Source organism: Epargyreus clarus, unplaced genomic scaffold (genome assembly GCF_041222505.1).
Source record: "Epargyreus clarus isolate Ecla_fem2 unplaced genomic scaffold, WU_Ecla_fem_2.2 ptg000003l, whole genome shotgun sequence".
Classification (NCBI taxonomy): Eukaryota; Metazoa; Arthropoda; class Insecta; order Lepidoptera; family Hesperiidae; genus Epargyreus; species Epargyreus clarus.
Window position 1 is genome coordinate 15996328 of NW_027332211.1, and position 23512 is coordinate 16019839.

At 36.1% G+C, this 23512-nt stretch overlaps 2 protein-coding genes across 2 annotated transcripts; one reads left to right on the plus strand and one right to left on the minus strand.

Annotated features, from left to right (window-relative positions):
* The first annotated feature begins 6457 nt into the window (after positions 1-6457).
* Positions 6458-8504, plus strand: LOC140755451 (uncharacterized). Its single transcript, XM_073090714.1, has 2 exons — positions 6458-6559; positions 6888-8504. The coding sequence occupies exons 1-2, from the start codon at positions 6490-6492 to the stop codon at positions 8354-8356; spliced, it is 1539 nt and encodes a 512-aa protein (XP_072946815.1). The 5' UTR covers positions 6458-6489; the 3' UTR covers positions 8357-8504.
* A 462-nt stretch (positions 8505-8966) lies between these two features.
* Positions 8967-21922, minus strand: LOC140755455 (acyl-coenzyme A oxidase 1-like). Its single transcript, XM_073090728.1, has 13 exons — positions 21563-21922; positions 20788-20947; positions 20279-20447; positions 19784-19907; positions 19161-19405; positions 18420-18580; positions 17939-18101; positions 17361-17551; positions 16945-17088; positions 16512-16617; positions 15916-16068; positions 10454-10570; positions 8967-9240 (listed from the first exon to the last, which is right to left on the minus strand). Exons 1-13 carry the CDS (start codon positions 21690-21692, stop codon positions 9097-9099), a joined length of 2007 nt encoding a protein of 668 aa, XP_072946829.1. The 5' UTR covers positions 21693-21922; the 3' UTR covers positions 8967-9096.
* Between the last annotated feature and the right edge of the window lie 1590 nt (positions 21923-23512).

Here is a 23512-nt window from a genome sequence, read left to right on the forward strand (position 1 = left end):
AGGAGTTGCCGGCTTTGAAAGAAAGCTCTTTTTGCACCTTTGACACGGGTAAATTATAATTATTAATTAGGGTTATAAAGTAGAAGTAGAGAACCGGTGTGACGTTGGTGCCACTGCAGTTAAACCGACACGTTTATAATGTGTCCCTGTACAATTACTGCTTTCCAAGATTTTATTCTTTAAGTAATTACGAGCATGGTACCAAAATGTCAACGGGTCTATTAAACACTATTTTGCAGCACGTTTTCCGTTTTTAACACGCTTTTATTAGCTTGGGTTGTAGGTATGTATGTATGCATGTAAGTAACAAGTAACGGAATCTTTGAACCCGATTTGTATCCACTTTGAACGTTCAGTTTAATTCAAAATTTTGAAGAATTATCAAAAACCGATGACAATACACTTTCAATCTAGGAATCAATTAAGGAACAGTAAATAGTATAATAAAAGCGTTTTTTTAGTTGTGTGAACTATATTTATTTAGCTCCTTAATTCCACGTTTTTGGACAAAATTGAAATCTATAAAAAAGGTGGCAGTGATACTATTGTTTACCGCCATCGGCCACATATCAATTTCTAGCATGAAGCCGGTCTGCATTCGGTAAAACATTATGAATGAGGCGGCCATCTTAGTCGTCGGGCAACGCATCTAAGGGCTGTTTCAGGTAGAATCTATTCTATATGGTGTTAACCATAGATGTCCATACTCCAGTCCATACATACATGCAGTGACCATCAGGTGGACTGCATGCTCGTGCTACTTCCATTTTGTAAATAAATCAATTTATTTTAAGGTCACTGTTCTCAGGGTTAGCAACCTCAAGCTGAAGTAGTATATTTCTTTAATGTCCTTAGAAAAAGTCTACGTGTATTAATGATATTTCGTAGCATAAATGTGTTCTATAAATTATTTTTCAGCGAAACACATTAGATATCGGATCAAAACGGTGGATATAATTAATCGACGCACCACAGTCACTTTTGGGATTTTGGGTTATTTGCATAGTGTGTAGAGTAGAGATCATATAGAGCTAGTGTGGGCAAACTTTTGAAAGTCATGGGGTTCTATGTCGCGGGACAGAGGTTCGGGACGCCCTCTGCAAATAGGTCAACAAAAAAGGTCTATGCTATAACCGGTCGCCCCTGGAATGAGTACAATTTGGCCGCCCAAAAATATTTAAAAATGTTGGAACACCATAAAAACCTTTAATTCCACATTAACGACAGCTGTAAACCTCACTTATTTATTTAAGTAATCTTGGTATAATCCATATTTGTACTGTGGTATAATGGTCTCGTCAACATGGCTTCATCCTGACATAGTAAAAAACGTTGTAAGTATCTAAAATTCTAATATGGTGATATTTTTGCTACGCTTATTGCTATTAAATCTATATGAAGAAATTCAAAGAGCGATGTTAAAAATCTTGTTGTAAGCTACCTAAAAAGTTCATTGTTAAGATTGCAAGCTTCACCATCTGTAGGGAGAATTCCAGGCCTGAGAGTTATTACAGTTGGCGACAAAAAACCGGCTTGCAGCATGTCTATTGTAACATTACTCTGTAGTCAGATTTCTGGTCGAGTTTTATACACATAGGATAATATTAAGCGACACTTCAACTGACCGTCGCGGACGTGTTAGTTATTTTTTGCTCCTCAAAAAAGCTCGTTTGACTTAGAGACAAAACATAGAGCTGCTGACAGAGAAAGTCAAATATGGTACATGTTACCAAGTCGAGAGATCTATCAGCAAGTTTTAATTGAAAAGATTTATTAACACCATTTTATTTACACCACTTTAAATAAAGAAAAATGAGTATGCAGTCCACCTAATACTAAATGGCCACTATATTCTATGGACATCTATAAAATCTACCCTTGATAAGATTTGTGTTCCTGTTTCTAGGGACCAAGTCCAAATATCCTACTTAAGTGTCTCTACTTTATTACGTACTTTAAACCAGAATACAGTAGCGGTTAACTCTACTGTTATATGACAGAATAAGATAGATAGCGGTGGTGCTTTGTGTGTGGACTCAAACTATAAAATATTCCATTACATTGGAAAAATTAATAACATAACATACTTACGTTATTTTTTAATTACTTTCTGAATAAACAACTAGACTAGCACTCCAATAATTAAATGGTAGAGCCCATCATTGTCCGAGTAGGGTGGAATCTTTTTCTAAATATTCCTAGATGAAACACCAATGTTTGTTTTTTTTTATATAATATAGGAGTAGCAGACGAGCATGCAGTCCACCTGATTATATGTGGCTACTACCGCCCATGGACATCTGTAATGAACCCCAGATAGGATTAGATATTCCTACATAAGGTCGGCCACAGATGCGCCGCTACCCCTGAGGACTAAGCTGGAACGCCTCGGAAAAGTATGTCTCCCTTACCACACCCTTCAAAACGAAACACAGCAGCGCCTAACACTGCTGTTATTAGGCAGAAATAGGTGTGGCGGTGGTGCTCCCGGAGTCGAACCACAAAGGGTTCTACCACCTTCAAAACACATATTTTGTATTTTGAAGTTTGAGACATACTCGTACTTGCAGGGTATTACTTTGAAGCATTAATAACGTATATATACCTACTACAAATATTATTGGGCAGTAAAGGTGGCTTGCGTGCTATTTTCCTACAAAGTACATTTGAATAATAAAAAGGAAACGGAAACAAAAATCTCATTATAAAAAACGTTATCAAAAATATTAGAAAGATGACGGATACGTCAGTTAAGTCTGTTGAATGTTTGTTGATAAGCATAATTGTCGTTTATAGATACTTGTACCGACTTTTACATTGCGCTAACATTAATCGTTGGTTAGAAACTCTAAATCGGGGCGCCCCAGCTTCGATTCCCAGGCAAACACTTCTGATTTTTCAAGTTTGCTTATTTAACGGCAAAGAAAAATATCGTGGGGAAATCTGTAGGTACGCAAGAGAATTCTTAAGAAAACCTTCGAATGAATTAAGTCTACAGTCGCACTTCGCAATCGCGGTGGTATATGGCTTAAAATCGTTCTCACCCTAAAAGGACCTGTGCCCAGCAGTGGGACTGTAATGGGTTGACAACAACCTTATTAAAGTGGATGTACCGTTAGTGTTAATTAAAATAATTATATAATAAAACGAATACAGGTTTTAGATCGTAAAACTATTGATTAGTTGCCTTATCTTGCTCTAAATAGGTATTTTTTTAATTAATTTGGCTTCATTAATTTTATAACTTACCTGGCTGCCTCCAACTGTGTTGTTCCGAAGATTGTTGACTTAAGGATGTAATTAATCTTACATTTTATTAGAAAATATAAAAAGACTCAAAATATAACCTAATACACTAAATATCCGCCATATTTTTGCGAGTTTACTTGTGTTTTTTTTTTTATAAAAAAAATGAAGCAATAAATTAGTATACGGTACATCTATTGGATTGAACATTGAACATCTACCCGCATTGAATAAAATTAATAAATGTGGAATTTCTCTAAAGTTGGTCACATATGTTAGAAATCTATTTAAATTACTTTATTTAATTATTTTTCGTCTTTTCATAATATTATTTTTATAATAATAAGTTCTCATTTATATAATCACAGGCTGGTAAGATTCTATGAGTCAGCATAATAAATAAGAAGAACGTGGTTTGACGTTTGAGTTTTATTTTGAGCGGGAATAAAAGTTCTTACTTTTTTGAAGAAATAGTTTTATTTTAACACATACTTGATTGATAATTACCATATCAGCTATTATAGTATACTTAAAAGTATTTTTTACAATATCTCGTCGGAGAAAAGATCTCTTAGGTTCCTTTGAAAAGGTGCTAGAACTCCGGAGAACCCACAGTTATTCCTACTTCTGCCTAGTTATAAAAACTGCTGTTCTAGTCTGAAATTCATGATAAGAACGCGATTTAAACGAGCATTTCAACTGAGCCCTCAGAGATAGTAAAGCCTTAGTACAGGCATTAGGTAGGACGAAAATCCTATCTGGGGTTGATTACAGATATTCATGATTAAAGGCCACCTATCGTGTAGATATATAGTCCACACAATGCAATTTCTACAATAAAAAAAAATAGTAAGAGGATATAGAAGTGTGGAACTAAAGAAATGGTTGGATAATAATGTGGCTGTACCAATATTACAAATACCGCTATTCGTTGAGATTCTAATTTAATAGCGCACATCAAACTAAGGTATCGACCTCTAAATTTGTAACTCATCATACCATCATCGCACATTTAGGCTGCAATTAGCCGCGACCTTTGTCCTAGTACGTGATCAAACTATACGCTATATGTGTAGCCATAAACATAGAAAATCGAAGTTAGGTTGCAATCTCTTCAAACTTTGGATTTAGTAAATAAATTAATAAATAAATAAATATGCTTTGAAATTTGATAAAAAGGGTACTTTTAAATCCCCTGTGTACGTTGAATAGTCGAAGTATTTTTGGCTAATCATAAAAAGGGCTGAACTGATTTTGATTTGACTATAAAGCGGTAGCTGCTCCAGACGCCACCCTTAATATAGGCGGGAAAATATTTTTTTTTAAGTTTCTACCCGTCCCCCCTCCCTAGTAAGCTGTAAGGCAGCTACAAAACCTGAAAATATTTTATTAGAATTGGATGTCCTTTTCTATAATATTTAAGATGTCATTTATCGAAATCATAAATAATAAAGAAAGGTCCGGTTTCTTCTGTACGAGTCCCCTTTAATATTTTACTTTTTTATTTAGCTTCTTTTTATAGCGGCCATAATAAGGCACGGTATGTAAAATTTCAAGTGTCTATTTATGTAGGTTCAAGAGATAGAATCTTGTGACAGATGGACACACGGACAGACAGACAGACTTTGGTTACTAAACCCTAAAAACAGTTCTAAACAAGCGACATTTTTTCGACGGACATTCTCTACATTTTAACATGTTAAAACATATTCGCTGACACCTCGAAACTATTTAATGTAAGATAAAATATCAATTTACACCGAAAACATTTTATTACCTTAAGGTCAACCTAATAGAAAGTTTATAAGCTAGAAGGAAATCTGGAATTAATTCAATGTTTGTAGAGTAGCCATTAAAACGTTCTATCTTGTGTTGGTTTTATGGCCAATTATCGAACAATTTGTATACTAATTGGGAATCCTGTATTGCTTCTCTTGGATATTAAATTTTACACAATATTTTGACCATCTGTTAAGTTTATTAGTCAATAATGAGGTTTTTATTCAGGAGAATATGATTATCCTTTTCTATAGCTAATAGTAAAAAATCATAAAAGAAACTTTCTACAATACAAACACAAACAAATACACGAATACAGAGATCCAGAACAAAAATCTTAATTCATCATTTAGATGAACACAAGAACAATGTGTCTATTCCCTTATGTGATAAAACAAAGAAGTGCTGTGTCAGAGGACCATCATTATATGATTATTTAGCAGTTTAAGTTAGCGTAGAATTACTCATTAGTGTTAAATTAGGCTAGATTGTAATTAATATAAAGTACCTATTACTCACTTGGTACTTTATACAAACAAAAAAAATCATTTAGATATTTATTTTGCCAGGATTGAACCCGGAACTCTCTACGTAATCAGACAGGTATAGCGACTGCACCTACCTATTCGTCGTAAAGTATAATAAGTCGTATTTTATATAGTTTTGATTAGAATTTGGAATGTTACGAAAGCATTCAAAATTTATAAAGTTTTAAGCTCTATTTCATTTTGTACTTAGTAGCTTAGGTATACTTATAGTAAAATGTAATACATATCTATTGTAAGAAAAACCAAATAGGCTCAAATAATTGCCGTCATGTTTATTGGCCATCCAAAGATTCGAAACATTGCAATTATCTTGGTTTTGATTTACCCACACACAATAAGATACCCTTTGGGTGCCAGGAACAAATACCTTTATATAAATCCGGTATTAAGACCACTGCACCAGAACCACAGATTAATAAATAGTTACTACGTAATACAACCCTCAATTAAAACCATTACCCTTACTTTACCCTTAAGGTCGGGTATCATTATTGTTTAGTTTTGACGTTGCTTTAAAGAATATGTGAAAATCAAAATTAATCAAAGAAACGATGTTATTGCTCCTTAGGTCTACTTAACGTAGGTACTTATTTTCGCAAGCTATAAAAACATGTTACCGTTTAAATTGAACCGAAAACGTGCATACAAATAAACTGCAGGGTCATTGCACCTAGGTCGTTTCTAATCAACCTATCTATCCAGTCATGCAACTCCTTGCTCCCTCATCTTAAAAAACCGAGATCGTACCTCGCCATTAATCTACCGTAATATATCAGGCTTTACGACTGTCGATTTTTCTAGGTGAAGTTCACGGCTATGGGCCACGAGGAGTGGTGGTCGCGCATCTAAGTATATAAACGCGGGGAAATGCTCTCACTACATTCATTCAATCGTCTTCTCTCATCTGATTAACAAAATGGCCTCCAGACTCCTAGTCGCTCTGACTTGCCTCGCTCTGTGCCACTCTAGTCCCGTCCTCATAAACGGTAAGCAACTTTTACTATTTATTAATTTGTAATTGAATCAATCCAAAAAATAATATTACTTTAAATTAATATAAATATTTATTTGAAAATTGTCCACTATTTACCTTCCACTACATTAGTTGTAGATCGATTAATACAGAATTAATAAGCATCGGATCCAGCACAGATAATTATTATTTCAATACCTAGACGGAATGGAACCTGGAACCCTCCGGTGAACATAGCTTCACCAAAGATTTCCATTAAATATTTTTATTAAATATCTCCTTATTTTTGTACTATGAAATCAATAAGAAATATTTTTATTTAATATTTATTTCTATTGCAGGTTACATATACCGCGATGGACGCAGTTACTCCATGGGGCAAGCTTATGGCGGGAACCGAGCCACGGGGTCTGCTACCATCGACGGTAATGCCGTCCAGGCATACGGCAGTGCGATAAGCGACAACCAATTCGCTAGAAACGGATACGGCGAAGCCTACCCTGGTCAATTAGTCGCCCAAGCTCATGCTTACGATGACCAAAACACATACGGTGGTGCCAAGGCTGTAGCTGAAGCCCAGAACGCACCGACTCCCACATACTATGCTGTACCCGCCCCAGCAACCATTGTCTCGTACGAACAGAACTTCGAAGTCCCCTCTCAAGGAAGCTACGAGATGCTGGCCCCTGGTGCCGTGGCTGCTCAATCCAACGCTGTCGTCAACGGCAATTCTGAATCATCTATCTCCTCGGTCAAGAGTGACGGCTCAGGCTTAGCTGAATCCTCGGCTCAAACTAACGGCATGGGAAGCTACGGAGTTACCGCAACCAACGCTAACACTTTCGGATCTGGCTTCGGCACTGCGTCTTCGAACGCCAACACCGCTTACGGATCGTCGGTCACCGCCGCTAAGACCCAAGGTTACGGTGTCGCCTCTTCCAAGTCGCAAGGTGAAACTGGCCAGACTTCGTCTCAATCTCAAACGAATGGAGGATACGGCTCAGCTTCCTCCACCGTCAACGGTCACGAATCCGCTGTCGTTTCAGCCAACACTCAAGGGTTCGGTTCCGCGTCCTCCGATGCCAACCTTAACAATGGAGTAGCCAAGAAGGGCTGGCGCTTCGGTCTCTATTATAACACTCCCGCTCATGAGAATGTTCACGCTAACAGTCAATCTGGAGTCGGAGGTGTTGCCAAGTCTACTGCCCAAACCAACGCCTACGGTACTGCGCAAACAACCGCTAACACCCAGGGCTCCGGAGCCGCCAACTCCCATGTTAACATCAATGGTGCTGGATACATGCACCGCCACGCCGACACCAACTTAGGCTACGGCTCAATTAACTCCGCGGCCAACACTAATGGACAAGGTACAGCGAACTCCGCCGCCGACATAAATGCTTTCGGTGCTATCAAGTCTACCGCCAACACCCAAGGATACGGCTCAGCTATCTCTGACGCTAACGTCAACGGATACGGTTCCATCAAGTCCACCGCAAACACCCATGGCTACGGCACAGCCAACTCTGCTGCTGATGTCAACGGTGCTGGCGCCATCCAGGCCACCGCCAACACTAACGGATACGGATCAGCCGCTTCCACCGCTAACACCGGAGCTACTTACGGAACCCTGAAATCCTACGTTCCTTACAGCGGATCCCGCACAACCGTAAACACTCACACCACTGGCACTGGCTCCGCTGCGTCCTCCGCCAGAAGCCACGGTCTGCAGACTGGCTACAAGGTGATCAACTCCTCAGCTAACACTTCTGGGATGGGCACCGCTCATGCCAACGCTCAGAGCCTGTAAGCAAGCAGCCTTACTGGCCAGCAACCACGTCAAGACGACTTCCGGTAGAAGCGAAAACTTGTCATGACGTATTTGCCTATAGACACAAGTCTTAAATTATTTATTTATATAACTTATTCTTAAATTGTAAGCACTATTTATTCTGAACGAAAAATAAACGATCTGAATTATTCATTACAAAATGTTTTTATTGAATTCATTACATACCCTGTCTTATATCTCTCATATCTCTACAAAAATACCCTTTTGACTAGCTTGCAAGGAAAATAACACACTGAATATGCTATATAACTTTGTCAATTCCATCAAATCAATTTGTAAAAAAATAAACATAATTAATATAATCAAGCTATTGTATAGTGTTGTAAAATGTAAGTACTTGACATATTTAAATACATTAATAAATAAGAATAATACTACTATTAATAATACTTAATACATTACACACCGTTTAATATATAAAATAAAAAATATGTTATTCAAATATTGTAAATTTGTGTTCCAACAATTATGACACAAGTTTTTGTTTTTAAACTACTACAGTTAATTACCCTTTCCCTTTTGTTAACTTACTGTAATTTTTACCTTTTAGTAACATTTAAAGTACAAGTAAATTCGTAACATTTATTTTTAAGCACACAATATTAATACTTATTTAATGTAATAGTAATTGCATACAAAATTTAACTCATTTATTGTTCTTCTGAAAACTATTCCAGGATTTTATTTTATGTATTACTTTATAATTGTCCACGCATAAACGGCTTCAAGTATTTATGGAAGCTGACGTTGACTGGTTCCTTGTTCAAGGGGCTCTTCATCGCCTCCTCCATCAGACGTTCGTAAGCTCGGCCGTCGTACGCTCCCAGGGTTGAATGTAGAACCTTAAATATATAAATAAAAATATTATTATAAAAGCGATAAAAATAGCATGGTTGCTTGAAGTATGTGTGGAGGTAACACTACACATATTTCAAACGTGAAACAATTCCTGCGTTTCGGGGGATGGATGTTGATGCCGCCTGATTACTAATAAGCAATTATACAAGTAGTAAAAGTATTTACATCATTGCTTTTGAGGCGACTCTTTCATACTAAGGAGTGGCGACGCATCTGTGACCGGGCCTCTGTTCAATGTGGAGTTGGTTATAGTCAAGTATTTGAATTTGAACGCGACAGTGAATATTTACCATCATGTGACTTTAAGCTCGTAATTAAACTATATAAAATAAAATAAAATAAACGAATCGAAATCTAGGAAACCCCTACAAAACTCTACATACATTCTACGGAGTGTCATAGTTTAAAATTTACACATTATAGAGCATATTACAGTATTGTAATAAAAACTCAGGATAAAATTCAACAACGACAATTGGTCTCCTTACATACGAGTAGTCTACGTATCTCAAAGTAATTATAAAGATAAACACATTAGATTTATCAGCGTGCGTCCGCGGCGCCGGCGCACGCCTGTCACTCATGTCAAATAAAAAGTTTTTGCGCATGTAGAACCCAGATACGTAAATAGTTTAACCCATACACCGCTACCCGACCCGCACTGTTTGTAGCTTTTGTATAAAATTTAATTTCGACCTCCAATATTTTTTGACAATTTTTTTGAATTAGGTTGACTTTTGTTAAAGGTTTTACTGGAAGTATAGTAAACATTTTACTATAAAATATTTACACTTTTGAAGGTGGTAGAACCCTTTGTGGTTCGACTCCGGCGGCACCACCACCACACCTATTTCTACCTAATAACAGCAGTGTTAGGCGCTGCTGTGTTCCGGTTTGGAGGGTGTGGTAAGGGAGACAGACTTTTCCGAGGCGTTCCAGCTTAGTCCTCAGGGGTAGCGGCGCATCTGTGTTCCTCAGGTAGGAATATCTAATCCTATCTGGGGTTGATTACAGATGTCCATGGGCGGCAGTAGCCACTTACCATCAGGTGGACTGCATGCTCGTCTGCTATTCCTATATTATAAAAAAAAAATCAAACATAAATAATTGCGAGACTAGTTTAATTTCAAAATAATAATAATATCTTTCTGCTTACGTCGTTTTCTAAATAAATATAGGCATCTTAAATTACTATACCTCATCCCTAAAGTCGAAGCTGTCTACTAGGCCCACTGCATTTGGCCGAATCTTCTCCAAAAGGTCCTCGTATCTGCGCTGAAGCTTCCTCACATCTTCTTCAGAAAGTTGTGTGAACTAGAAAAAAATACATACAGCCGAACATAGAGACTCTTCCTTTTTCAAAGTCGGTAAAAATAGTTATACGTATTAACTCCACCACCATGTCGTCGAAGCCTACCGCCTTTTAAGGATAGTCCTTTTAAGGAAACGATCTTCTAAAAACCATCATAGCATATATACAACTGCATATTTTAACAGTATTACGCCACGGATCAAAAATCGTAGTCGTGAATTGTTGCAAAATTATTTTATGAAAATGTTCTAATTTAATTTTAAAATAATTCTTTACCTCCTGCAATAAAATATCTAACAATTTTATTGTTATTGTTCAACCGAGGCATTACCGCCACACCTATTTCTAACAAGAAGCAGTTCTAGCATTTATGGAACTGTGTGAATAACCGGCTGACTCACATATAAGCTGACCATCGCCATGGCCCATAGTAGTAAAACCTGTGTTATCTTCTTACCACATTACCACATTCGTTTGCTACTAAAAACTTATAAAAAACTCAAATAATATAAACACGAACTTAAAAATTCATATCCTACGTCATATATACACGGAATATATTAAGATTAATGATAATAATCCATTTCTCCCATCATATTAGCATAAGAAATAAAATAAAGAAATATTAATAAATCAAAACCTTCTTAAAATTTCATAGTCCTCTTAAGGAAACCTGTTTGGCAGGAAGGTATCATAATAAAAATATATTAAACAGTTTTATGGCGTGATCTCATTCGTTAAAATAGATCCATAAATTAGGAATCACATAGCAACTATAAAATATACATGTTATAAGGTTTTGGTTCTAACACTATTTTAAAGCGAGAAGCGATGGAAATATTTATCCCTATAAACACAAGGATATAAGCTTCTTATGTAGGTAAACATATGAATATAAATATGACAGCAATCACTATCCCTTAATAAGAATAAAAACCAAGTACCAAAGGACCCCAGATACCGCCTACCGCCCATGGACATCTGTAATGAACCCCAGATAGGATTAGATATTCCTACCTGAGGTCGGCCACAGATGCGCCGCTACCCCTGAGGACTAAGCTGGAACGCCTCGGAAAAGTCTGTCTCCCTTACCACACCCTTCAAAATGGAACACAGCAGCGCCTAACACTGCCGTTATTAGGTAGAAACAGGTGTGGCGGTGGTGCCGCCGGAGTCGAACCTCAAAGGGTTCTACCACCTTCTATAATTATTCACTCTTCACTATTGTGGCCATCTACGCTTGAAGTTGAAAGCACAACTTATAGACATAATAATATGAGTTAATTTTAAGCGATATAAATATGAATTTGTTATAGAAACGTTGTTTTTCTGTATTTTCACTGACATTTCAATCTATAATATGCGTAATACTCGAGTCTCTAACTATTATTACTACAAGTAAAATTCACGGAAAATTATTTATTGTATTTAATTATTCAGCGAATGAGCCAAGTAATAGTAAAGCTAAGATTTAAAACATAATATTTCCTCGTCTGCGGTGGAACAAGCGGGTTATTTAGAATCAATATTCTCATAAACTATCGGAACATCAACAAGCTCTATTATTATTTATCTACTTGTGTAAAAAATTACCTAACAGGTTTCTACCGTATACATTACTGCAAAAACAGCACATTAATACCCGTAATAACACACCTGTATCGTGGATAATAGATTTTTACCTATAATACATATGAGTAATACTTTATTTGAAGTCCACGAATAAACTAAAATTGTAAGTTTGTTTACAAGAAATCATTTGTAAACTTACTGCCCTCGTTCTTAAAAAAATATATTTTCTTTTTATAGTATAGGAGTACCAGACCACATACAGTCCACCTAATGGTAAGTGGTGACTGCCGCCCATAGACATTTATGATATCTGTTCTTCGATGCGTTATCATTCCTGAGAATTAAGACAGTCGCTAGAAAATTATGTAAGTCAGCCGAAAACGGTTAAGATGTTGATTATGAAAAGTAGGCTTATCTCTCTCTTAATTTCGAATTTAGTGGAAAAGTATACATCTTTCATTTCTATGTAAAAATAAGCAAAACTATGAAAAAAATCGGATAAAAATATATTTTGCATTGTTATGGCTATGTTCCCCAAACGAAATACAGGTCAAAACTATCGATTGAAACTATACTGAGCCCAAGTATGCCGTATCTATCAAAAATGACAGCTGAAGGAAGTAATAAGTCCATTATTTTTTGTGCGAAACAAACGCGGTCAGCGACCCGTGTGAGCTGACCAAATGTTAGGATTATACGGGACATGTCCGGAATTTTGAGAACTATCTAATATGTACATTTAAGAACCATCCGATATATACCTTGTTCATAAAAAATCTATTCTCTGCATAGTTGTGTTATAGTATAATATAGGTATTTTATCATAAATTATAAAAAAACAAGTCTCGCAACTCAGTTCTTCCAACGTAAAATGTTGTGAGATCTAGTAATACCAAGTCGGTTAATTTATTCAGTCCCTACTTAAGGGTCCTGGGGGCCTACCACCATGTTTTAACAACCATCATAGTTCAGGAAAGTTTTATTTCCTCCTTAAAACAGTAAAGTATTCCGTCATACACAGTTGAACAAACTTAAACCCTTATTAATTTTTCGCTTTTCCATTGTATAAAACCAACTGTAATTGTCATATTTTGCTTAAAAAGTTAAATTCCCTGTAAAAAAAGTAAAAGTATGATTAAAATAATATTGTGTTAAGAGATAGTAGTAACCCCCCTGTAGCTGTCTTAAGTTATTATGTTTATTTAGCTAATCTAGTGACATCTTATAGAGAGCATATTATAAACATTAAAAATCGTTTACTTTTTATATAAATAAATCGATTTTTTTAATAAACTTTTAAATGTTTTTATTGAATAGATAGAAAAATTAATGAAGTCTCATTATGGTATTATGGTATGAAATTATGGTAACCCTACACGCGTAAAGATAACTGTTTCAAAGACCTTATCTCGGAGGTTAATATCAGATACCAAACTTCGAAGCCGTTTAAAAATTCGCAATTGGGTCAATGGGTAACAGATCACCCATTGTTAGCGCAAAACATTGGGCCTTATAATAACACAAAAGTTCGGACCGATAAAATATATCACGAATTGAAAGTGCTTTCATTTAAGGCAGTCGGTTTTTTATTTGTCTCTTTGACTATACAAAACACTTTGGCAAAAAAAAAGTTGATACATGAAAATCTATCTAGATTCTCGAATATTATAATACATTTAAAAAAAGCTATTTATTAACCATTTAAATAAATTATAAAAAAAACATTAACGTTTGTTAATTGATTTTATAAATAAATTATTGTATCACTTTAGTTTATCGACCAGTCCCCACGTCAGTATCATATTATGTTGTCATTTACAGTGACGAAATCACAGAGCGATATAGATACCTTTTTTTTGTTGACAAAAGGGAAAAATTTCAAAAAGTACCCCGAGCTGTGGGAGCGACTACCGGTTATGTGGGATTTTCATCCCCTAAAACTCCCCTCCGGTGGCCGTCCTCAGGCCGCTACGTGAGGTACTTCGTGATCTCCTACGGAACACCACCGGAGAGCTTCAAGCGCGATGCCCTTGTCGAGCTCTATCTACCCTGAACCAGTAACTTACGCTCCTTCCAACCCAAAGAGCACTCCTTTCCTGGCGTCGCTGGCTGGACGGTTCTGGTTCCTACTCTTGCCGCCCGCAACGTGGGAAATCCCTTTTCAGTCGCCTCTTACGACAAGCAGGGAATACCGAAGGTCTATTCTTGTCCCGAGACTACAAGAACAAACGTGATTGATACCTATACCACGTTAACGCATGTTGTAGCCATTTTGTTAAGGATACCTTCCAATGCATTATTACTGATGTGGTTCATTGATGATGGTAATTCTTTTTTGTTCGACACCATAGGGATCGCTGCCACACTTTATTCTGCCTTAGGCATAACGGAAGTTAAGGGCGCATTACCCCTGGTTTCAAGGGTGTGGTAAAGGACACTTATACGAGTATCTTATAAAAAAACTATTAATTAGATGGGAATAAAAATAACATAACTAAAATATTGTTTATTGCAATAAAATGCAAAGTGTTCAGCTTAATTTGTTATGTTCTAGTAATTTATTACACATGAATTATACTTCCAAATAACCAAATTTATGATTTCATTTTGAGAATGTTTAATTTAAAAGTTGTAAATCGAATAACATAAATTCTATGGGAATAATAGATTTACGGTCATTTAAAAAGAAATTCATTACAAAAATGTTTTGCATATTATTATGTAAAAATCTAAATAATATATGTTCTTCTTTATTATGTTGAGGTTATTTTTAAACGGGTTTATTATATAAGGAACTAGGTATATCTTTCAATTCGGACTAGAATATGTTTTTTACTGAAAATGTAACTGATATTCGACCACAGACAACAATAGGCTATTTGTGAGGTCCAAACATAAGGTGTAACTGCCGTTCCGTTGCAATCATAGACTTACACTAAAATAGATATAAACAAAAATAAATATAATAATTTCTTTAAAATGTATTTGCATTATATTTTACAAAAAATACTGGAATTAATTTAGCATTACAATGTATTTCTATACATACAGCTAATAGGTATATTTTTTTAAACTTCTCAATTTACATTTCGTATTTCTATGAGAAGGCATGAGGTGTTTCGCAATTTTTTTGTTATTATGCGATCAGATTGTATACCTCTTGCAAACGGATTTTATTATCGAACGATAGGCATCGTCATTTCTACTAGATTTAAATTCTATGGTCTCAATGACCTTACCACAAAAAGTGTAAACATAACATCGATCACTGTACCGTTATCATTATTCGCATTGCAGTAATGATATCCGCATGAATCGTATTTCATGATGGGGAGCCAATTGTCAGTTACATTATTTTTTCAATTTAGTTACCACGGGATCAGATCGCGACCTCAACTAAGATAAGATATTTAACAACTAGTAACTAGTCCATGTGCTAACAAAGCAAAAAATCTATACTACCTCACTACTGGCTTTGGGTCTTTTTATATAAAATAGAAGTAGCAAACAAGCATATAGTTCACCTGATGATAAATGGATACTGCCACCCATGGAAATCTGTGATCTACCCCAGATACGATTAAAGTCCTACTTGAAGTTGACCACCGATGCTTTGTTACCCCTGAGGACTAAGTTGGAACGCCTCAGATGAGTATTTTTCACATCACACATTCATCAAAGTCATATCATCAGTTATGACGCAGAAATAAGTGTGTTACCTCCAGAGTCGAACCACAAGGTTCTACCACCTTCATATTAGTAAAATTATAATTACCAGCAGCAGATCTCCCATATTTCTTAAAGTCCAGTACACGAAGTACAAGTCGACGAGCTGCATCAAAACAGTCTTGAGGGGAGCTGATAACGTTGCAACTCTTTGGTCCATCTCGGATTTGTATACTGAGAGAAGTACTGCTCGGCCATGAGCCTGAAAGAAATAAATATATTTTTGAAAAAAAAAAACGGGAATAGCATAATAGTTAGAAATGTTAATTTTATGTCAATGATCTACTCATCATCAACGCGCTGGCCAGGTGCGAATTGGTAGCCTTTGAAAACTTTTTTTAGAACCTCGGATCCTCCTATTTAGAAGCCTAGTTTAAGCCACTGGGTTATCACTGCCAATGATCTACTAGTGCTCGATAAAAGATGATGGATTCCGGAGAATCACGTTACCAAAGTTATGAACAGAAGATTGCGCAAGTGGAGCACAGTTCTTCAGGTATGAACAATGGACATATGTCTGGTAAGAGAAACCTTTGCCAAACTATGAAATAAAATACAGGTTCCTTCTGACAAAAATAACTTTGCCGTGCAGATACTAGATAAATCCGGTATAGACTCTACCTTATTATGATTTTTTTTTCTTACCTCTGCAGCGGCGATGAGTTGTACTGATGCTTTGTTCCAAGCGTCCTCAGCGGACATTCCAGATTTCACATACTGCTCCATACTTGATACACTGTTGGACAGCTTACTGAAAATAATAATTTAGTAAGCATCATTTTTTACATTCCATATGATGGTCAATGGAAAGATAAAATAATAAATTCTTAACATGGACAAGTTACATTCTTAACATGGTTTTATGAAAAACAGATGAGAATGAATTTTTCGAATGAAAAAAAGTTGCGCGCGCAGATCTACTTGACAGGATTAAGTTATTAGTTTCCTATAAGAATAATTTAATATAGTATTAAATAATTTATTTAAGATTCATTTGTTATATATTAGTGTTATAATGACGATAAAATTCAGTTTTACCAGGTTATATCTAAAAGCATTTCCAAGACTCAATACTAACCCAAAAGAAACTCTCTGGAAAGCTCTGATGATTCCATCGAGGGAACTGTCCCATTTCTCCGGTAGACTCCTTTCTGCTAAATAAGCAGTTGATGAACTTAGTGGCAAACCTTTTTCTTTTTGGCTCCAAGTCTTTACCAAATATCTGTAAAATGATCAAATATACTTTTGAAACCTTATGCTCTTTTGACCCTCTAGTTATTTTTTAATTAAATAAAAAGATATAAAAATAAAAAATTATTGTCAATCAAAACTCTGGGTTGATTATTGGAATTTGTTGGTTTTCGATTAAAATAAATACGAATTTCAATAATTCCAATTTAGTACTTACACTCAATTCCAAACGTCCTAAATGTCCTTTTACATAAAATTTTAAGAATCAAACTTTTACGAACGAAAATCATAAAGGAATCGCACCTAGCAGTTTGCAGCAGAAGAACGGTGTTCTCTCCTTCGTACGTGCAGGTGGCGGTGGCGATACCATACAGCTGAGGGAAGTTGGAGGACAGCATGAAACCGTGACCACCACACGCAAGCCGGCATTGTTCTACCAACGCTGTCGACTCTGATGAGCTTAGTGCTTTCATCACACAAGCGATAGCGTGAAGCTGAAATTATAATAAAATGTGTTTAAAGGTACAATTTGTCAGCTATAGTACCACTACTTCTATTCTACCACATGCTAGATATGGCTAATGTGTTCGTGTTTGATAAAGCCAGATTCAACTTTTGATGAACTTACTTCATTAGAAAATCATAGTGAGCACGAGATGTTTCGAAAGAATCTATCGTGGGCTCCAAAATTGAATAAAAACTGTATATCGAAAAATTACGAGATATATTTGAGGAAAAAACTCAGATACATAATATTTCCTTGCTAAGATGATAGCAGTCTTCTAAGCAACCTCCTCACCAAAACAGCGAAACCACTGACTCTTATAAACTTTAGTGATAGTGCCAATGTAGTATTTTATCTATAATTAAGTATGCTTTACCTCAGGCAAGTTATCCAATCTACCAGCTGCCATGTCCTTAGTCGTTTTGGTGTACACATTCCATAACCAACGTGCGAATATCGTATATGCATAACTTGTAGCGATTCCTATGAAGAGTTTGTGCTGCTGTGTCACGTAGTCCAAGATTTGCGGTTCAGGTTCACTGCAAAATGTAATGAAATATTTCTAAAATATTTTAACTAACTGTACAATATTGTTGAACTGTCTCGGATCAATCTCGGATACAAGATCGTGAGTCTATTTCTACGAAAATAATTATAATTATTAGGTTTGAAATTCTCAACGATTTTTTGACTAACTCTATGGGTAAGCAAATTGGACCCCTTTAATTGTTGAGCCCCTGGCAACTACTCATCAGGTCATTCGACCCAGAATGGGCTCAGAGAAAGATTTCACCAAAATTCCCTAAAGATTTCTAAGTAAGAGAAGAAAAGTGTCATAATACAAATGTGAAATATACTTAGGCTTGGGCTTCGACTGCCTCCTTATGGCGGCGTATCTGATGGCTATGGTGACGGCACGAGCCAAGATCGCCGCAGCATTGTTCACGATCAGCACCCTGACGTATACCATGGTCCCGTACGCCAACTTGCTGTTTGGAGACGCCTTGAATGTTCCATCCTGGAGAAAAAAGTAATGAATTCGTATTTAATTAAAAGTCACATCACTATTTAAGTATTTGATTTAACGATAATAGTTTTGATATGATTGTATTAACGAATTATATTACATTTGTGCAAGTTAGAACGCCATATAGATGTTGCGAATCTTTACGTTTTATGTGGGGTCAAAATATATTTGCTCACTTACTGCCACATGATTGTTTTTATATGTAACCTAACGATAAGGCAGACGGGCTACCTGATGGAAAGCAGTCACCGTCGCCTATGGATATTGCAAAACCAGTGGAATCGCCAATGCATCGCCGACTATGAAGGAGAGCTCTTTTTACACCCCTCTTGAAGAGCCCCATGTCATAGTCCTGAGGGAACACCTCAGGAGGAAGTTCATTCCACATTTTTCATTTACATATTACAATTACATAATAATTTAAAGCAATTTAAAGGAAACAATTAATTATGATAAAGATATTTACAATACTAACACAAATTAACAAAGAACAAGCGATAATAACACACACGGGCGTGTGTGTTATTATCACATCACATAGCACAATCACACAATCACATAGGCTACTTACTTTCAACACTTGGGCATTCTTCATCAACATCCTCTCTCGAGGTATTCTGACGTGATCAAAACCGATGAAACCATTATTGACAGTATTGAAACCGAGTTTAGCGCCTATTTCACCCACTTTGATGCCAGGGAGCGGCATATGGGTCTCTTCATCACGGATTTGCACCAAAAACGGCTGGATACCGCAATTCTTGCCCTGTGTGTGAAGTTGTGCCATCACAACGCAATAGTTGGCAGTATGAGCCACTGGAAATAAAATTGAGATTTAAGGATACAAATTATTTATTTGGATTAAAAATCTAGTGGTTATGATCTCCCAATAATTATTGATAAGCTCGATATGGTACATTCATACTCATTCATATTCATACAAGCTTTTAAGCTAAGATGATCGCCTCATGTATAAGTCAGGCGGAATCCACACCCTTCCACTTAAGCACCAAACAGCTTCAGACTCCAAATGGGTCTTTGAAAAGTACATATTACAAAGTGAATATAAATATATGATAGTAATTCCAAGATGAGTCTTAATAAGTCCGTAAGCATAACCCACTTCAAAAAGATGAATAGTATATGGACTGTATAGTCGATATTTTTTTTCAACAATCAACCATTGAAACTTACAGTGCCCAGGCCACCATTTATATGACGTAAGAGTTGGACTATGTAAAACAAATTCTTCGGTATTAGGATCGTACGTAGCTGTAGTTTCCAGACCTCTTATAAAAGTCCCGTGGCCTAGTTCGGTCTGAAAATAAAAAAGTCTAAGTTCAAAAAATATTTTCTAATACACTTCAGCCTGTAGTGTGAATGGTAACGGTGGTAGTATAAATACTGTAAATGGGTAGCAAATCATTCTATTGTTTTTTTTTTATTTTGCAAACTAAGAAAATTACATTTTGATACGTTCAGAGAACATTCAATTTTAGACTTCGCATGCTTCAACAATAGCCTGACAAGTTAATCAAGGAAAATCCCTGAGTTTTAAAATATTTATGTTAAATTTTAATTTTTGATTATTTTTTCGGGTTAACTGTTGTAAAATTATTTCGTAACATTAGATCCTCTCATCACTAACTAACCAGGTAAGCTAAATAAAAGCTTTAAAAAATGATTAACCTGCGCATATGTCCCAATGATCTCCATTTTGAGAGCCCTTTCTAGCCAATAAGCTCGCTGCTTCTCATCACCCTGGTTCCGTAACGTCGGTATGAACATAGAGAAGTGCACTCCGAATGGAGTGTAGTCTCTAAACACTGCTGTGGTAATTGTACTACGGAGATGTAATCTGAAATATCGTTCAGAAAGTTACAACGAATAAGTAAATTTAAGGTAATAACATTCTACTGGTACATGGTTGTAATGTAGGATATCTGGATATGGGTAGGAAAGTGTCATCCACCACTTATTACCAATTTCTAAGTCTAATTATAAGTAATTATTAGTGTGGAGCAGGAAAGCCTTCCATCGAAACGTAGAACTGCCTCATGTCACGTACCAACTTAGTCCTTAGTCGTAACAATGCATCTGTGGCCAACCTCAGGAAGGAATCTAATTCTACCTGGAGTTGGATTAAAAAAACATAAAGACATATAACTGGTAATATAATAGAGAGTAGAATGTCTTACATCACAGTATCATCCTCATCTTGCGTAGGATCTTGCGCGGCTTCCAACGTTCTGTACAATAAAGTACCCTTACGTATCGCGTTCTCATATTTCTCCTTGTGACTGAGATACTCTTCGGGTACTTCATCTAAGATGCCCGGTACACTAAGGACTTTATTCTCTGGAAGAGTAGAACGTTAATACATAAAGTTTCTAATCTACAATTAATAGTAACAACAATTGCACAGTAAAAAGCTTCAGGCGTTAAAGATCGTTGAAAATTATTTTTGTATCTAAATAATTAGACACTTCTTTACATTTTACATTACATCTTTTTTAGTATTTATAAATGCTTCAGAAAAACCGTAATTGCAGTTTTTTCGATATCTATATATGAATATAAGTAGTAGACAGCACAGACACCCTTTTTTTAATAACATTACTTAATTTCCTACTTGTATTATCAAAATAGCAGACATCTAATACAAGGCTCAATTCTTAAGATATCTACAAGAAATTTAAACTAAAGGGATTCCTGTGGCAGCTCCTACAGCAGCACTCTTACACCCATTGCTGGCATATAGCAATTTTCTGTATTGTAGGCTAGTTACAAGGAAGAATTAATCAGGCGCTCTAACTTTCTATTTCAAGAAAGCAAACGTATAAAATATTCGTATACATTTGCTATCTTTTTAAAGCTCATTTATGTTAAGTAATTTATTATTTCTACAAAATAAATACTACTATTAACTTACTATTAATTACTATTAACTACATATTAAAAAATATAACTTACCCAATTTTCGTCTTCGTTCCGCATTCTGTGCCCCGCCATCTAAAAAGTTAGTCAACTCTTCAGTGTTAAAAGTACACTTTGATCTCTCCTTTTGCAAATCCTCGTTTACTTTCGATATCATCTTGAACATTCACGTCTTCACAACACTATTAAATTTACTGCACTAACTTATTAATAAACATTGCTGTCACATAGATAGTTTACTAAATTACTGATAGCAAGTCGCTATAATTTACTATTCACGATAAGCTTTATATATTCTTTTATTTCGCGAATTCGTAGTCATTTGCACACTGTTACTAAGTACGTATAATCAGATACCTAAATAAACATGTATTGAACGTTGAACCTACAACACCGAGTGTTGTAACTACTCATAACTACAAGCTAATTGAATGCACGCGGCAGTTGTTAGTCATTAAAATGTTTAAAGACAATGCCTATGGATAAATATATAATACCATAAATTATTCGATTTTATTAAAAAGTGGTACATGTGGTAGAAAGATAGATCCAATAGGTTTGACCGTGAAGGTACCACCGCTAAACATATTACTAGCATGAAGCTGTTTTTGTCTTTTGGTAGAAAGATGTAGATGCTGACTCTTTATAAGGCGACAATATTAGTTCTCCGTCCTCTGAGTGGCAACGTATTTGGAGTCAGATTCAGGTAGAGCCCCTGTTCTATTATTATGGAGTTGGTTGGTTGGTCATTCACATATGCTTTGTATTTGGAGTCAGATTCAGGTAGAGCCCCTGTTCTATTATTATGGAGTTGGTTGGTTGGTCATTCACATATGCTTTGTATTTGGAGTCAGATTCAGGTAGAGCCCCTGTTCTATTATTATGGAGTTGGTTGGTTGGTCATTCACATATGCTTTGTATTTGGAGTCAGATTCAGGTAGAGCCCCTGTTCTATTATTATGGAGTTGGTTGGTTGGTCATTCACATATGCTTTGTATTTGGAGTCAGATTCAGGTAGAGCCCCTGTTCTATTATTATGGAGTTGGTTGGTTGGTCATTCACATATGCTTTGTATTTGGAGTCAGATTCAGGTAGAGCCCCTGTTCTATTATTATGGAGTTGGTTGGTTGGTCATTCACATATGCTTTGTATTTGGAGTCAGATTCAGGTAGAGCCCCTGTTCTATTATTATGGAGTTGGTTGGTTGGTCATTCACATATGCTTTGTATTTGGAGTCAGATTCAGGTAGAGCCCCTGTTCTATTATTATGGAGTTGGTTGGTTGGTCATTCACATATGCTTTGTATTTGGAGTCAGATTCAGGTAGAGCCCCTGTTCTATTATTATGGAGTTGGTTGGTTGGTCATTCACATATGCTTTGTATTTGGAGTCAGATTCAGGTAGAGCCCCTGTTCTATTATTATGGAGTTGGTTGGTTGGTCATTCACATATGCTTTGTATTTGGAGTCAGATTCAGGTAGAGCCCCTGTTCTATTATTATGGAGTTGGTTGGTTGGTCATTCACATATGCTTTGTATTTGGAGTCAGATTCAGGTAGAGCCCCTGTTCTATTATTATGGAGTTGGTTGGTTGGTCATTCACATATGCTTTGTATTTGGAGTCAGTTTCAGGTAGAGCCCCTGTTCTATTATTATGGAGTTGGTTGGTTGGTCATTCACATATGCTTTGTATTTGGAGTCAGATTCAGGTAGAGCCCCTGTTCTATTATTATGGAGTTGGTTGGTTGGTCATTCACATATGCTTTGTATTTGGAGTCAGATTCAGGTAGAGCCCCTGTTCTATTATTATGGAGTTGGTTGGTTGGTCATTCACATATGCTTTGTATTTGGAGTCAGATTCAGGTAGAGCCCCTGTTCTATTATTATGGAGTTGGTTGGTTGGTCATTCACATATGCTTTGTATTTGGAGTCAGATTCAGGTAGAGCCCCTGTTCTATTATTATGGAGTTGGTTGGTTGGTCATTCAC

Excerpts from the sequence above, each read along its gene's own strand:
- LOC140755451 (XM_073090714.1), top strand. The coding sequence starts at position 6,490 with ATGGCCTCCAGACTCCTAGTCGCTCTGACTTGCCTCGCTCTGTGCCAC. Across the intron at positions 6,560-6,887 it reads TAGTCCCGTCCTCATAAACG|GTTACATATACCGCGATGGA; the intron begins GTAAGCAACTTT and ends TTTCTATTGCAG.
- LOC140755455 (XM_073090728.1), bottom strand. The coding sequence starts at position 21,692 with ATGTTCAAGATGATATCGAAAGTAAACGAGGATTTGCAAAAGGAGAGA. Across the intron at positions 19,908-20,278 it reads TCATTGGGACATATGCGCAG|ACCGAACTAGGCCACGGGAC; the intron begins GTTAATCATTTT and ends TTTTATTTTCAG. Across the intron at positions 16,618-16,944 it reads TTCCAGAGAGTTTCTTTTGG|TAAGCTGTCCAACAGTGTAT; the intron begins GTTAGTATTGAG and ends TATTATTTTCAG.